Source organism: Fusarium fujikuroi, chromosome FFUJ_chr06 (genome assembly GCF_900079805.1).
Source record: "Fusarium fujikuroi IMI 58289 draft genome, chromosome FFUJ_chr06".
NCBI classification, from domain to species: Eukaryota; Fungi; Ascomycota; class Sordariomycetes; order Hypocreales; family Nectriaceae; genus Fusarium; species Fusarium fujikuroi.
Window position 1 is genome coordinate 2,739,534 of NC_036627.1, and position 15,149 is coordinate 2,754,682.

General features: G+C 50.0%; 6 protein-coding genes; 4 read left to right on the top strand and 2 right to left on the bottom strand.

Annotated features, from left to right (window-relative positions):
• Window positions 1-725: 725 nt before the first annotated feature.
• Window positions 726-2,969, top strand: FFUJ_06183 (related to HOL1 protein; the record flags this gene model as incomplete). XM_023579480.1 has 2 exons in its annotated part: window positions 726-873; window positions 931-2,969. The coding sequence occupies 2 exons, from the start codon at window positions 726-728 to the stop codon at window positions 2,967-2,969; spliced, it is 2,187 nt and encodes a 728-aa protein (XP_023432310.1).
• Window positions 2,970-4,730: 1,761 nt separating this feature from the next.
• Window positions 4,731-7,658, bottom strand: FFUJ_06184 (related to protoplast regeneration and killer toxin resistance protein; the record flags this gene model as incomplete). XM_023579481.1 has 3 exons in its annotated part: window positions 4,731-4,867; window positions 4,919-7,186; window positions 7,238-7,658. The coding sequence occupies 3 exons, from the start codon at window positions 7,656-7,658 to the stop codon at window positions 4,731-4,733; spliced, it is 2,826 nt and encodes a 941-aa protein (XP_023432311.1).
• Window positions 7,659-10,166: 2,508 nt separating this feature from the next.
• Window positions 10,167-10,641, top strand: FFUJ_06185 (related to ubiquinol--cytochrome-c reductase assembly factor; the record flags this gene model as incomplete). XM_023579482.1 has 3 exons in its annotated part: window positions 10,167-10,222; window positions 10,276-10,460; window positions 10,511-10,641. 3 exons carry the CDS (start codon window positions 10,167-10,169, stop codon window positions 10,639-10,641), a joined length of 372 nt encoding a protein of 123 aa, XP_023432312.1.
• Window positions 10,642-11,448: 807 nt separating this feature from the next.
• Window positions 11,449-12,122, top strand: FFUJ_06186 (probable transcription factor BTF3a; the record flags this gene model as incomplete). XM_023579483.1 has 3 exons in its annotated part: window positions 11,449-11,513; window positions 11,647-11,819; window positions 11,890-12,122. The coding sequence occupies 3 exons, from the start codon at window positions 11,449-11,451 to the stop codon at window positions 12,120-12,122; spliced, it is 471 nt and encodes a 156-aa protein (XP_023432313.1).
• A 296-nt stretch (window positions 12,123-12,418) lies between these two features.
• Window positions 12,419-13,760, bottom strand: FFUJ_06187 (probable tRNA-specific adenosine deaminase 1; the record flags this gene model as incomplete). XM_023579485.1 has 3 exons in its annotated part: window positions 12,419-13,236; window positions 13,281-13,540; window positions 13,597-13,760. 3 exons carry the CDS (start codon window positions 13,758-13,760, stop codon window positions 12,419-12,421), a joined length of 1,242 nt encoding a protein of 413 aa, XP_023432314.1.
• Window positions 13,761-14,093: 333 nt separating this feature from the next.
• FFUJ_06188 (probable ribosomal protein L24.e.A, cytosolic) lies at window positions 14,094-14,848 on the top strand (the record flags this gene model as incomplete). XM_023579486.1 has 3 exons in its annotated part: window positions 14,094-14,144; window positions 14,318-14,461; window positions 14,561-14,848. 3 exons carry the CDS (start codon window positions 14,094-14,096, stop codon window positions 14,846-14,848), a joined length of 483 nt encoding a protein of 160 aa, XP_023432315.1.
• Between the last annotated feature and the right edge of the window lie 301 nt (window positions 14,849-15,149).

Sequence of the window (15,149 nt, forward strand, 5' to 3'; positions counted from 1 at the left end):
AGCCAGCAGGATGATGGATCCTTTGTCACCAGGCCTAAAGGCATGGGAGTGGAGTTGAGCCTGGTGATCCAACGTTAACCTTACTCGCGTTATCCGTCGAGTAGTCCCAGGTAGACCGTTACGAGTCTAGTCCCTTATCAGGGAGAACCATGGAAGCCTTACTTTATAACCCTACCGCCTCCTCGCGCATTGTTTCTTTTCGAGGATATATTCCTCACAGCGAGCCAAAGTGGCACATTTTCTTGTTCCTTTGTTTTTTGTTTTTACGTCGTCTGTCGTATGATTCCAAGCCGAGTCTGTTTTTTGCCATAAACCTTCCCATATGGCTTGCAGTTGGTGACGACTTGAACACTCCACAATTATTTGGACCCTGATGACTTGCATTGCTTCGTGACGAAACTACCTAAGGTGGCTTCCCGTCTCTATCACGCTCACCTATAAACAATTCTCATCACCCATCATCCAATCTCCCTAACCTAGAATTCTGTTTCTAGCCTCACTTGGTCCCCCCTCCTCGAAGACGCGCCCTGCATTAGAAACCTTGTTTCTCCTTGTATCATTATCCACTTGACACCTACAATCGAAATATGTTCAACTTCTAGACTACCCATCAAGGTCTATATCTCCCTCTTCAAGCATCCTATCGAAAATCCCTCTGTACACATCAGAAGTGCAACTCGAAACTCCAGTTTTCATTTGCATATTAGCTTGAGAAAGTCCTCCTTATGCAGTCAGAGAAATCAAACGTGCCCAGGTGGCGGCGGTTCCTGGGCGGCGGCGGCGGACCTACCGGTGCCAGGCCAGACGAATCCTACGGTCCTTCCAGATGGAGCATGGGTGTTCTGAACGATAAAAATACTATTGAAGTTCCAGGTAAGCTCAAAAGCTCACATGTTTCTATATCAAATTCGCATGACTGACGCGTTATAGGTTCCGTGCTTCTTCTGGCATCACATCGTAATGAGCCTCTTGGTCTGCGGAATGTGCACGCCAGAACCTCTCACTCATCTATTCCTGCTGGCTTTCCTGTTGATACACGAAGGACATCAGCCTCATCAGCAGCAGCCGCTGCTGCTGCTGCCTCAGTCGTGGAGAGTCAAGCTTCCCCCGACGAGAGTGACGGCAAGAAGAAAACAAGTGATGGGGCTATCATCCTAGAACCACAGCCTGAAGAATCAGGAAATGATCCTTTGAACTGGCCTGCTTGGAAACGAGATATTGCTCTTTTGTCGCTTGGTTTCTACTGCATGATTGGCGGCGGCACAACTCCCATTATCGCCGCCGGCTTCACCGACGTTGCAGAGACATACGACATGGATGTCGAGAGGGTCGCTTTGACCACTGGACTCTACATGATGGGAATGGGCCTCGGCTCCGTTCTATTCTCACCAACCGCTATTCTATGGGGTAAACGCCCAGTATATCTCGGCAGTGCATTCCTGTTCATTGGGACATCACTCTGGGCAGCATGGTCTCCAAGCTTTAATTCTCTCCTCGCGGCCAGAGTCTTCCAGGGCTTTGCCGTTAGCCCTGTTGAATGTCTTCCATCAGCCACAATTGCCGAAATCTTCTTCCTCCATGAAAGAGCCTACCGCATTGGTATCTATACTCTTCTTTTGCTTGGCGGCAAGAATCTGGTCCCCCTTGTCAGTGCCGTCATCATTGGCGGACTCTCGTGGCGTTGGGTTTTCTGGATCTTGGCCATGATTATTGCCTTTGGTGCTGTACTTCTCTTCTTGTTTGTCCCGGAAACCTTTTGGGATCGCACCCCCCACGCAAGACCTAAGCATCCATCCAAGCGTCCAAGTTTTCTTCGCCGGCTCTCATCTCGACATGCGGTTCCGCAAACTGGCGGAGAGGGGCTACTTCAGGGTGAGCCTGAAGCGCACTTCGCAAATGCGGACCATGCTCAAGATGGACGCCAATCACCTGCTGCTCTTCATCGAGGTCGGGATCTCCATGTTGGCTTTGCTGAGTCTGGCGACGCCGCTGAAGAAGCCGCAGCCTCTGTGACTCCAGTTTCGCCTACGGCGATAGTCCATCCGTCTGGTAAAAATCCAGCTGCCCCAGGGGATGTCGACAGTGCGACTGGAAGTGAGTCCATCAGCGCGTCTTTCAAGCTAGGTCCAAACCTCGAGAACGAGAAGCTCGATGCCTCGCGGCTCCAGGGGCCGCCCAAGATTCAGGCTTACACACACAACCTCCGTCAGCAGCCTCCAAAGTCATTCGTTCAACAGCTTAAGCCCTGGCATGGAAGGCTAAACAGCGATAGCTGGCTGAAGGTCATGGTCCGCCCTTTCATTCTATTCGCATACCCGGCGGTCCTTTGGTCAGCTGCCGTGTATGCTTGCTCTGTGGGTTGGCTTATCGTCATCTCTGAATCGATTGCCATGATATACCGCGACAAGGATTCCTATAATTTCACCGCGCTCCAGACTGGCTTAGTGTATATCTCGCCTTTTATCGGTGGTATCCTGGGAACTGGCGTGGCTGGCAAGGTCAGTGACATTATCGTCAAGATCATGTCGAGGCGTAACGGTGGTCTCTACGAGCCTGAGTTCCGTCTTGTCATGGCCCTTCCCATCCTCATCAGCACATGCATAGGCCTCATGGGCTTTGGCTGGTCGGCAGAAGAAAAAGATCATTGGATAGTCCCTACCTTCTTCTTTGGAGTTGTGTCATTTGGGTGCTCACTTGGATCGACTACATCCATCACATTCTGTGTGGACAGCTACCGCCAATACGCCGGAGAGGCTTTGGTGACGCTTAACTTTTCAAAGAATATCTTACATGGGCTTGTTTTCAGCCTCTTCGTTACGCATTGGTTGCATGGCGATGGGCCGAAGAAGGTGTATATCTGGATTGGTATAATCCAACTGCTTCTAATGCTATGCACAATTCCTATGTACATCTACGGCAAGAGGGCACGCATGTGGACAGTTCGAGCAAATTTGATGGAGAAGTTCTGATTTCGAATGGGCATTGCTTGGAGTTTTGACACCTTTACTGCATGAGACAGAGCGCACCGCATGATCCTTCATTTTGACGATACGGAGTTTATCTGTTTTGTTATTGCCTACAACATATGGCCGGGCACGCAAGTGCTATTGCATTGACCACCGAGACCCAGCATGATTAGAAAGAATATTTCTGTTAGTCAAGGTGGCGATTCGTGGTATTATTGAGAATAGATTTGTGCATCCCTTAACTCGGTTATCGCTGGTGATTTCTATCGAAACCTCAAGCAATAAGAGACTAGCTCAGCTGTTTGACAGTTGCTTCCCATATCTTTCCCTTGATGGATGTCCTCCCGGTTCCGGTCTGAACTACCACAATATAGGGGGACATGTAGTTGGAGTCTTGTAGGCCTGCCCCTATCGACTTTCGTCACACGCCCAGAGCTGACAAGCACAATAATGAGAAGTCGCCAGGTGATGTCACGACTAAATGGCGTTTAGAGGCTCTCTCCCCTGCTATACGTAAGGGATATCCCCTGAACCAGCAACGTTTTATGGTAGTTGAGTATTATGGGATTAGCTTTGATCTTTACAGATTCGAGAAAGGGGCAATTGTTTTTTGGAATCAAGTATCATTAACTGAACGCTGTCTATTCCTTTCTGTTTACACGTCGATGCTTAACCTTCAGGTCTCAGATCATCGTCAACAAGAAGTGGCTCACGGCTCCAAGAGCTTTGTTTGTGAAAGAAAGAACTTATTAGAGCACGCTGCAAAACAGTCTCCTAGCGACGCCAGCTTCTTGTGATCAAGCTTGATTACAGTTATACGCCAAACATCAAAAGATATCATAGCCTCTCTGGCGGGCTTCTCAGGTAATCATAATCAACTCATTGCCTACCATTTTATGTTCACCATGATAACCAAGTTTGAAATAAGACTGACGTGCGTGTGAATCAATACGAGCAACCGCTATCTTGCACGTAAAAGTGCCAGTTGTCTGCATCTAAGCTCGGCTCCTCAGGCAACGGCTTGTCGGATACTGGCCGCGGCACAGATTCTGATGGTCATCTCCTTCTGACTGCTGATGATTTGTCAGGTTCCGGCTGATTAATTTCGATATCAAAGTGAGATCGAGACTGAGGGCTTATAGTAATGGGATTCTAATTTACCGAGATACAGCATGTTGTTCAAGCACACGGACGCATGTACCGTATATCACACTCATAATATCCTTTCAAGGGGCGGCAAGCGGGTACTTGTCAGTCCGATGATGCATGCCATGACGCTTCCTGAGAAATAAATTCACCACCGTGGTCTAACTGAGTCCTTGATGCTGAAGGCTGAATGTTGGGAATGATTAGACTGGAAAATATTTCCACATTAGCGAGGAGCTTGAGACACAAACCGATGTTGCGAGAATAAGCTATACTTTAGGATGTCTTGGCCTACAGTTTGATTTGTATTCTTGTGGCAAACGAAGAACAGCAGCCCGTTCTCCTCATTTGTTCTTTCTCCTTTTATATGCAGACAATTTTGCGCAAAATGTTGATGTTTTTGTGTGAAATGCCCCTGATGGTATATATCTACGCCATATGCAATCAACGCTAATCCCAAGACACCGTATCTAACGCCCTTTCTTTAGTTCATACATATCAGGGACTAAGACACCTGTTTGTCCCTGCAAGGCATCGATTCGTGTCCCGCTTGCTTCATCAAATTCATGTTCATCCCTCGTTATGTGTCTGAGGCAACCCGGGATGAAACCTTGTAGTTTACATGAGAACACAATCACCTTCTTGTTGTCTCTCCATCTTGCTACGGGAAATGCGCTCACGCTGACGCGCGCCGTTCTTGCCTGCACCACGCTTTAGATCCTCTAAGCGCTCACGAGCCTTCGGGAAATCTTGGGCTGTGCACTGTTGTCAGTTGTCGCCCACAAGTATGATTCCATTGCACTTACCGGCTGCTCGCCAATACCATCGCTTTGCATCCTCCAGATTTGGGGGGACACCGATACCTACTTCTGTGAAGTAACCCATGGCATATTCGGCCTTAGCAAGGCCTGCAATGGCAGCCTTGCGGGCCCAAAGGTAGGCCTCGGTGTCACTCTGCCCTAGTACACCTTCACTGCCTGTGAGATACCAGCCACTGAGTGCAAGCTCTGCCTGGTGCTCCTCTTGTGTGGCAGCTTTTGAGTACCATTGAATGGACTGACGAGGGTCGATCGGACAGCCCAGCAATCCATATTCAAAAGCACATCCAAGTCGATACTGTGAGAACTTGTATCCCAGGTCAGCAGCTTGAAGGAATAGACTGTATGCATATGCTTCATCTCGAATGATAGCATCGTTGGGTTGAGCTGATTCGTATAACAAGCCGAGTTCGTGTAGTGCGTGTGGATTCTCTCCATCTGCTCGCTCTGCAGCACGCTTCAGCCATCCCACCGCTTCCCTGGGATTCTTGGGCTGACCAAGAAGCCCTTTCAGTAAGATCATCCCAACCTTGTACATTGCTGGAGGATCGCCCAAAGTGGCAGCACGTTTGTACCACTGAATTGCTTTCATTGGGTCCTTACGTGTACCACCTCCTTCCTCATGGCCAATCTCGCAGCACACTGCAGTTCGATAAGCTGCTGCAGGATGTCCCAGTTTTGCAGCAGACTGGTACTGAGTGAAAGCTTCCTTATGATCGCTATCACCGAAGAGACCTCGTCCGAGACAATCTGCCAGGAGGAACATGGCGTCTGGATTCTGGGCATTAGCCAGCTTTTTAAGAATCTTATGACAATCGATAAGATAACGCTCGCGTGCCCTTGTACGTTGTTTAGGGTCTGGCATCTTAGGTGCCAAGACGTCAGCAGCTTCGACCAACTTCTTGGCCAGTCTCAATGCTGAGTCCTGGTCACTCGAGTTGTTCTTGATCAGCATTCTGAGATGTTCTAGTTCTTGTGTGGTAACAGGGCCTTCGTCCCTGGCCGGCTGCCGTTGAGTGTTGTTCCTAGGTGGCGACCGTTGCTGCTGTTGATACTGAGGTTGTCGTGGCTGAGCCTGAGGTTGTGGTTGCGGTTGTGTCTGAGGGGCTGGCGTAGAGACTCCGTAGTTTCGGATAGGAGCTGGCTTGTTACCCAGATGAACCATTGAATCTTGCATGAGACCCGGACGGATAGGAGCGGGATGTGAAGGAAGACCATCCGGATTCATGGGTCCACTAGTATGAGCACCATTCATAGCTGCTGGTGCACTAGGTCCTCTGGCCGGTATTTGGTTATAATCCTGATCATACGCAGCCTGGTAGTTGCTCATCGGTGGAACTGGTGGGACTGCGGGGACGTCTGGCACATCGCCAGCCATCTCAAACACGGCTGTTTGAGGTTGACGAAGGACTGGTTGTGACTTGGCGTGATTAAGGACAGCTGTTTGGTGGGCTCCTCGCTGAGGCTGTTCATTGCTAGGGCGCATTGACTGTTCAAACGAACTTCGTTGCCCTGGAGCTGGTGCAGCATCGAAGTCCGGCAGGCTGACTCGGTTGTGCTGGGATTCTGGTCCGTATTCAGGGTGGCTGTTATGTTGATTGTCGAAATAGGCATCGTTAACTTCGTCATAAGAAGCTGTCGATGGTGTATGGTATGTATTTTGGTCATCATACTCCCCACTATAGTGGCCTCCCGGGCCTGCTTGTGGCCCAGCTGTGTACGACCTTTGGGGAGGTGCCCGGTGACCGCCAGCAGTCGAAGGTCTTTGTGGTATCCCTCGGCCAGCGGGGGTGCTATATTGCATTGCGTCCATCCGTTTGGGTGGTGGCATGTTGCCTCTTTGTCGCATGTCATCCACAGGCATCGTTCTGCTTCGTGCCGGTGGGCCAAAGCCACCTGCAGGAGGCTCTCGAGCGCCGTTATATCCATCGTTATAATTTCCATAACCATCCGGAGCTCCGTAGCCTGGATTTTGCCGTGGAGGACCCCCTTGAGGATAACCTCTCGGAGGGGGTCCGCGGACCGCATTCACTGGCGGTCTTCCATATTCGCCCTGACTGCGTTGGGCATCCGAACTGGTACGCCCATTAGTTGGCACCATCGGTCTCTGGTTCATATCCATATTCGACATTTGATCGACCATCTGCTGCTCATATGGAATGTCTGGCCTTCGTCCACGCTCTTGTGACACGTGCTTGTGTCCGAAATGCCCGTCTCGAGGACTCATGGGAGGCGTGTTCATAGGATGGCGGCGAGCTTTGGATACGATTGTAAGCTAGGGCCCCTAGCATCAGGGCTGAAACTCACCTGCGGGATCCGAATTCGACGCATATGGTCCTGGACGTATTCCACCTTGCCCAGGGTGTCCATTAGGAATGCCTCTGGCTGCTCCTGGCATTGGACCTCCTCGAGGAGGGCGCTGTTGCCCACGATGCGGATCAGCTGTCTGCGGACGAGGAATGGGCCCTCCGCGAGGACCGGGTATCACGCTACCGCCACGCCCATATTGGTCTTGTGGAGGTGGTCCTCTCCCATAATTCTGATCTTGACGTTGGCCTCCAAAATCCTGTCCAGAGCCATAACCATAGTCTTGGTGATACTCGTCATACTGTTGTGATGCTCCATACTGTTGTGGCGGCGCATTGACTTGTTGCCGCGGGGCATGCCTAGGCGGTGCTTGGCCCCCGTAAGGTCGCTGTTGGCCACCATAGCCGCCTTCGTATGCCATGAGGGTGGTTCGCCCGTTGGCGACACGAACAAACTTTGTGTTTGGATGTCGTATAGTGCAAATGGTTGCAAACCCAGAAATCAAGAGAAGCTCTAGGCCCTGAGTATCGGTCGGCGCAGAATGAGTTTCAATCACTGTCGCATGGCGTGCCGCAGCCTCAGCAACTGGGTTTCCAATAAGTGTGTGATCGGCGGTCCAGATCGTGAAAGTACTGTAAGAGAAAGGATGACAAGTTGTCGATGATCCCAGCCCAAAAAAGACTTAGCAAATAATGGGAGAAGGATAATTGCGTCCTCGAGTCTCTAAGTACTAAAGTAGCTGGCAAGATATGGCACAAAGCTGGCAAAGACACCAAGTTCGTCTGCGATACAAGAAAATGGAAGCGACGATAGGAGGTACCAGAAGTGGCGCAAGAGGAATATCGAATAACCTCAGTTCGAAGGTGTGCTCATTTGAGGAGAAGTATTACTATTAGTAGGTATCTTTTCAAGCGGCGCAGATTTCAAGCGGACGGGGGATCCCCTTTATGCTTGGTTCATCCGAAACGGAAGAGCTCAAGGTATCCATGAAGAGGCAGGTCAGGTTGCCTCCAACCTCCAACGTGACCTGCCCCCAAGTGCATGTGGTTTCCGTCCATTCAATCAGGTCCAGTTGTTCTTCAATGGAAGCTTGTGGAGCAAAGCGCTAAATCTCCAGTGGCTTGTCATTTAGGGCCGTTTTCTAGGTTACTCTGAGTGGGGTTGTCCAGGTACCAGTCTGCATGCGGGTACCTTACTTGAACCCCAGCCCCTGTCGCTCGGGATAAATTATGACACTCACTAGATGGAGGACTTGAGGAGCATCAATGCCTGTATTGTACTCCGTAGGGCCCTTGGTCTTAATATAATGCTGTATGTACGGGCCCTGTTCTGTCAAAGGGTTTTGACTGCCTATGCCGCGAAAGAAAACAAGCGACTCGGCACCAACGAGGTTCCATAGAAGCAAAGCGCTTGATGGAATGGAGGAATGCAGTCACGAACTGACAGCGACTCTTTTTTCGAGTCAATGCCCGCACAGTCAATAATGGGCAAACCTAAGCCGCGGTGCTTCTTTCACGGGGGTTTCCCACTAGGCAATCCATTCCAATGATTCGAAAAGTCGAAAGACATGGCGCTTCGCCGCTACCGGCTTGGCTTACAATCGCCAACAGGCTGCATAACTGATTGTGGCTCAATCCAACCCCTGCTAATTAACGGCGACGTTAATCGGTTTTACTGGCCCGGCTTCCGTCTTCAGGCGATGACTTATCCAACAGGGCTTGGGTATTATTGCTTGCTTCACACAAAGCGTTGTTTTGTATCACAATGCTCGTCGTCATACTACCCTGGCCTGGCATTGTTTGCTCCCGCAACGATTTGATCAATCACTCATTCCTCGAATAGGCATTCACGGGAAGGCTCTTAGCGGAAAAGACTGGCCTCAAAGGCCGAAACAAACCAATTAAACAAAGGGCTCTCTTGATTGCGCCCTGTCTCTAGTCTACGTAAATGCCGTATACAGTACTTCTCTTGCACCCCTGATAGCCCTAAGCACGGTGGCTCGCATAGCATCATCTGTGGATCTGGCCAAGAGCTATGAATCCCTCAACGAACGGTTTTCATGGCGCTCTCGAATTTGACAGGTCTTGTGGCGGTTAATCGGCGCTAGGTTGGAGGGAACGTTGCGGTACTTGTCCCCGTGCTTTCGCTTAGCCCTCTGACGAATGTATTGACGTCAAGAATCCGGAGGCTATGGGATGAGAAAGTTGTTGAAATGGATACAGCCAAGTACAGGGCCGTGAGACAAATGTGTTGGAGCGAACCTGTAGATCCGACGAAGCCGGAGATTCATTTGTCTACCAGCTCGATTCCTGATACGCCATTCGTCAAGGACGTGTCCGAGCTGACTTCAAATGTCAACCAGTCAGGAGCCACGAAGCCTCTTTTTTGGGAAGACGGTTATCGCCACCTCTCAGCTCCTCGTTGAACACGAAAGGAGAATACCACGTTGTGGGAAGCTGAAACATTGTCTTGGCTCTTGAACCGTCTAGGTGGTGGTCGGCCTAGCAACTTTTGCTTTAACATCGCTACCCTATGGCGAGCTATTTGCTGTATGTTTTCACAACCAAAGATCTGCATGTGAGTTGCAGTTTGCATGTTTTGGCTTCTATAAAATACCACATCGAGATATCTCAAAGGGGAATGGTGGCAAACCCAATTGCAGAGTATCAACCTCTTGTCAATGCTATGATGCTAAAATGTTCTTGACCCAAGTCAAGGAACATGTCCGGCTTCGGGTCATGCTCAGCTCCGTGACCGCTTTCCCGATTGGTCTACTACCAATAAGGGCATACTGCCAAATCAATGACGGATGCAGAATCGTGCAAATCATCATTGGAAGAATTGATACCAATTCAGATTCAACTCTAATTTCTTCTTGTTGCATTTCACGCCTTCAAATCCTGTAATCTTGTTCTCCCCCCTTCTCATAATGGCTGCCAAACAACCATCTTCAAGATGGTGGTTCTGGACCAAAGTCCTAATGGGGTAAGTCTTTGCCATTATCAGAGTCTGTTAAAGATCAAGCTGATGTATTGCAGTGGCGCTGCTGTCGCAGTCGGCGGACCGGCCTTTACAATGTGGTTAACTCCTACTGAGGAAGAGCTTCGATCGAGATACAACCCTGAATTGCGGAAGAAGAGTTTGGAGAACCGTGAGGAGCGACAACAAGAGTTTGACGACTTTGTGACTCGACTGAAGGAATACTCCAAATCGGATAAACCAAGTGTGTTTCTTTCGCCTTCGAGGTACCAATTGCTAACCTGAGCTATCTAGTCTGGATTGTTGTGAAAGAGGAAGAGGAGCGAAAGCGGAAGGCCGCCGCCGCCGCTGCGAAAGCCTCTCAGAAGGATGCAGACACTCGACGAGAAGAGATGAGGAGAGAGGCAGGCCTTGACGCAAAATAGAGCCGTCAATGGGAACCGAAACTGAATGCTCTTTATGCTTGTAAGATCATATGGTGTGGTGAAGGACGGCTCATGTATAACAACTTATCATAGGAAATACCTTAGTTGCAGGGGTGAGTAAATTCTTTGGAGTTTTTGGAATCAACATTCAACTGCTTTCATTCGAAACCAAGATGCGATCATCTTTCATTGCCTAGACTGCCCTGGCACGACCACCGATATTTCCAATAGAGTGGCTATCCGAATCATCAATTTTCTCGAGACAATTGAGAAAGTGCTAAATGAATGTGATCACACCTAGTAGGTAGTAGTAGCTCTACCTGACAAAGCCCTTGTTTAGGTGCAACTGAAGTACATGCGCTCGTCTCAGACAATATATTCCAGGAACTAACTGTATAGAGCATCTCAAGAGCTCGACTTCAAATGTCATGGCTTCCATGTGCGGGCGGGCTTCTTGACTTACCCCACGAGCCTGACTGGAGGCGGCTATAACGTCACGGGCGACGAATGTGGTACCAGCAAAGGGCGGAGCACCAGAGCCCCTCCTTCGGCGAAATGGTAGTTCCACAGGCGAAAAACGCACAAAATCTACTTTGACTTATCACCACCGATTCGAAGCCGACGGCGACAAACAGCTAATTACCAAGCCTAACTTACTGGTACGTTGCTGAACCCACGCATGCACGAATTTCCGAGCAAAAATACTTCCAACAATTGATTTGTCCCGTCCGAAACCGCCCCAACTGACGAGTTTTGTCCCAGTTTCGATCGAGTCCCCCGATCCCCCGCAATCGAATTTCGCCCATCATGTCGTCTGCCGAAGAAGTCCAAGCACGTCTCAAGAAGCTCGGCCTGAGCGCCCGAACTGGTACGTGACTTTTGCACAATTTTACGATTAAATTCGAGGTGAGAGTAGCAAACTGATCTGTCATCTAGGGTATGTCTTCGCATTTCGATGCTCTTCGGCTGTCACCATTAGTTGTCGCTGCTAACGGAACGACTCAGTGGAAAGGGTACCCCCCGACGAAAGGTCAAGCGTGCGCCCGCCCGCTCCGGTGCCGACGACAAGAAGCTTCAGCTCGCCCTTAAGAAGCTGAACACTCAGCCCATCCAGGCTATTGAGGAGGTGAACATGTTCAAGCAGGACGGAAACGTCATTCACTTCGCTGCTCCCAAGGGTTAGTCATCCTAATCTGGCATGTTTCGTGGGGCTTCATATATATTGACATTCCCTTTCCACTCCAACAGTTCACGCTGCTGTTCCTTCCAACACCTTTGCCATCTATGGTAACGGTGAGGACAAGGAGCTCACCGAGCTTGTCCCCGGTATCCTTAACCAGCTCGGCCCCGACTCCCTCGCTTCTCTGCGCAAGCTCGCCGAGAGCTACCAGAACCTCCAGAAGGAGAAGGGCGAGGACGATGACGAGATCCCCGACTTGGTCGAGGGCGAGAACTTCGAGAACGAGCCCAAGGTCGAGTAAATTTTCTCTGCACAGTCAAGGGCGAAGGGGCAGTAAAATCGTAGGTCTGTTCGGCCAAGAGGCTGGCTAGTTTCTCCTACGAAGCGGGTTTTATGTTTCCCCCTGGTATTGGGCAGTCGTAACAGTCACTCCCCCGCTCTATGTTGAGTAGCAGAGGAGCAGGTACGGGTACGCAAAAGGTCACATCTTGGGAATGTCATGGTGGAATGGCGACCTTATGCTCGCTGAGGTTGATTGATCTGTACGAACAAACAAAATACGACTTACATCGGGAGAAATACCAATCTCTAATGATGTCAATGATTGCTTCGTTTTTCTAGTTGGAAATCTGACCCTCCGTCATTTTTTATCCACCCTGACAGTGCCATCCCACGGGTCTCGTCCTTAACTTGCCGTCGGTGAGCCATCAACTGTCCTTCTTTCAGGTGGCGATACGTCTTACCACCAGGACAAATTGCTGTAGGAGAGGAAACGCCGCCTATTCTACTAGCGAGATCGTTTGCTGCCTCCCACATGCAACGCTTGGAAACTTGACTTGCCCCGTCTGTCTTGAAAGCCTTCCGACCTTGAATAACCCCCCCAATGAGATTCTCTTCGAAACCTGATCGTGACCATGTCGCTGCTAGATTACTCGCCGAAATCTTGCTTGCTCTCATCTGTACAGATCGTTTCGAAAATTCGAATTCCAGGCCCGTCGTCGCAACCGAGAACTCCCTGAACGAATAGCCCCCCAGCCACTCTTTGCCAGCCATGAGCTTCATCCTGCCTTCTGCTGAGAAGGCACGTCGACATGCAAGATCAGAGTATTGGGATCTTGGCAAGATGATGCTACTAATATATGCATTGGTAGGATCGATGAATATTGATGTGATGGCTGAGAGAAGTGAAGTGCATTGTTTCAACGCAAGTTTATCAGAGCAGGACTTGGATAATGTGGGGGGCGCATCTCCTCGAGCAGGTTTTCGTCGAACAATCCCAGTTCTAGAGAAGCAAGCCCTCCCTAGTAAAGAGATTTGTGCATCACCTCCAGGCTTTGCATTTACTGGAGTTGGGGTTTCCCATGCTGAATCATCTTCTTGAGAAGCCATTGTGAGCTCCATACTAGCATCACCGCCTGCTTGTTCAGTAAAAGTAGTGTTTTCGTTTGAAATTACTTACATGGTGCTTCTGAGCAGTACATGTGCAGCTTGACGCCGTCCTTGATTTCGAATAATTGCAAAGGGGTGTCATTCAGATTTGAAGCGCTGGTCTTTTTCTGGAGGATACTCGACTCGTCTTCTTCATTGAGGATATTCTCGCATTCATCAAGCAAGAAACGGTTGAAAGTTCGTATAGCTAGGACCTCCGCATGCCAGTCATGGATACCCACGCCATTGGATTGTGATATTTTTGACGCAGGTAGGCATTTCATGCCAGTTCTACAATAAAAGTTTTAGGACATGAGGACACATAAACAGGAATCGAACGCGCTTACGCCAGGGCTAGACATGTTAGAATGCCATCTTTCTCAGCAACGATGCCACTCAGCGGAACCCATTCATGAACGCCATTGTCACGAACACCAGGTTTTCGCTTCGAGGGTAATTTGTAGAATTGTTGCAGTGCTGCTTGTGTCACCAGATCCGCCTGGGACGTCATCTAGCCATATCCAGTCTATCCAAAAGGCTGATACAAAAGCCACGGGCCAAGACTGAAGACTTAGGACTTTTTGTCGTGTTGATATCAGTATTGATGAGGTTCCATGATGACCCTGGGTGCCCTCCGGAGAATCATCGGTAGCTTACCTAAGACAAGCGCCACTGCACGTGATGGCTCCCGGCCCTAACTAGGTTCTAAAGAGGGTAGGAGCCGCTGAGAGCACACACGAATTTCGATTCGAGAAATAGCGACCCTCAACCTTCCATTTGCCATTGCCAATCCACGGTCAACCACACAACACCTTGTCGCCTTCAACGCACAACCAGCGACAAGATGCGAACCTACGAGGACACCTTCTCCGGCGCGAGAATTTACCCTGGCAAGGTACGCTCCTTTAGCCATTATCCCTATCCGTCCCCTTTATGCGATCCGGCCGATTATCGAAATGCGAAACTCTCCAGTCGCTGGACGGGGATGACGGCGATGACGGATCGCAGGACGGGCACTCGGTGTTTATGAATCAGGACATCAAAAGGCTAACGGGTATCGCTTCACAGGGTAAGCTCTACGTCCGTGGCGACAGCAAGATCTTCCGATTCCAGAACGGCAAGTCGGAGTCTCTCTTCCTGCAAAGGAAGAACCCCCGCCGTATCGCATGGACCGTCCTCTATCGACGACAGCACCGTAAGGGTATCTCTGAGGTACGAATCTACCAAACTTGAGCAGTACTCACAGCGGCTATAACTGCTGCTGGTGTGCTGCTGATTGCCACCATTGAACGGAGCTGACATGTTCTACAGGAGGTTGCCAAGAAGCGAACCCGCCGCACCGTCAAGGCCCAGCGAGGCATCGTTGGTGCTTCTCTCGACGTGATCAAGGAGAAGCGCAACATCCGACCCGAGGCCCGTTCCGCTGCCCGAGCCCAGGCCATCAAGGAGAGCAAAGAGAAGAAGCAGGCCGATGCTGCTGCCAAGAAGTCCGAGAAGGCTAAGCTCGCTGCCCAGGCCTCCAAGGGCCAGGCTGTTCGCCAAGTCAGCAAGCAGGGTGCTAAGGGTTCTGCCCCCAAGGTTCAGGCCAAGAGCCGTTAAGTTGGGAATGGACTTTGAGGGAGGAAGAAAATGGAAGAGTGGAGTCCGTGGTTCTTGTGTCTTTATCCGGCCGGTTCTTCTACAATCTCGGGTGCATGGATTGCCAATAGGGTGCATTGATAGCTGAGCAATGCAAAATGGTCAAACAAAAGCTGCATTTTTTTTATGCCGTGGTGAAGACGGGCTGTACAATCGCATGGTCCTTGGTAAACAAGTCACGGCGTCGATCTGATTGCTGGCAACACGTTTTGATGGATTTAACGACAAAATGTCTTATGATACGAGAGCAAACTTCACAAAA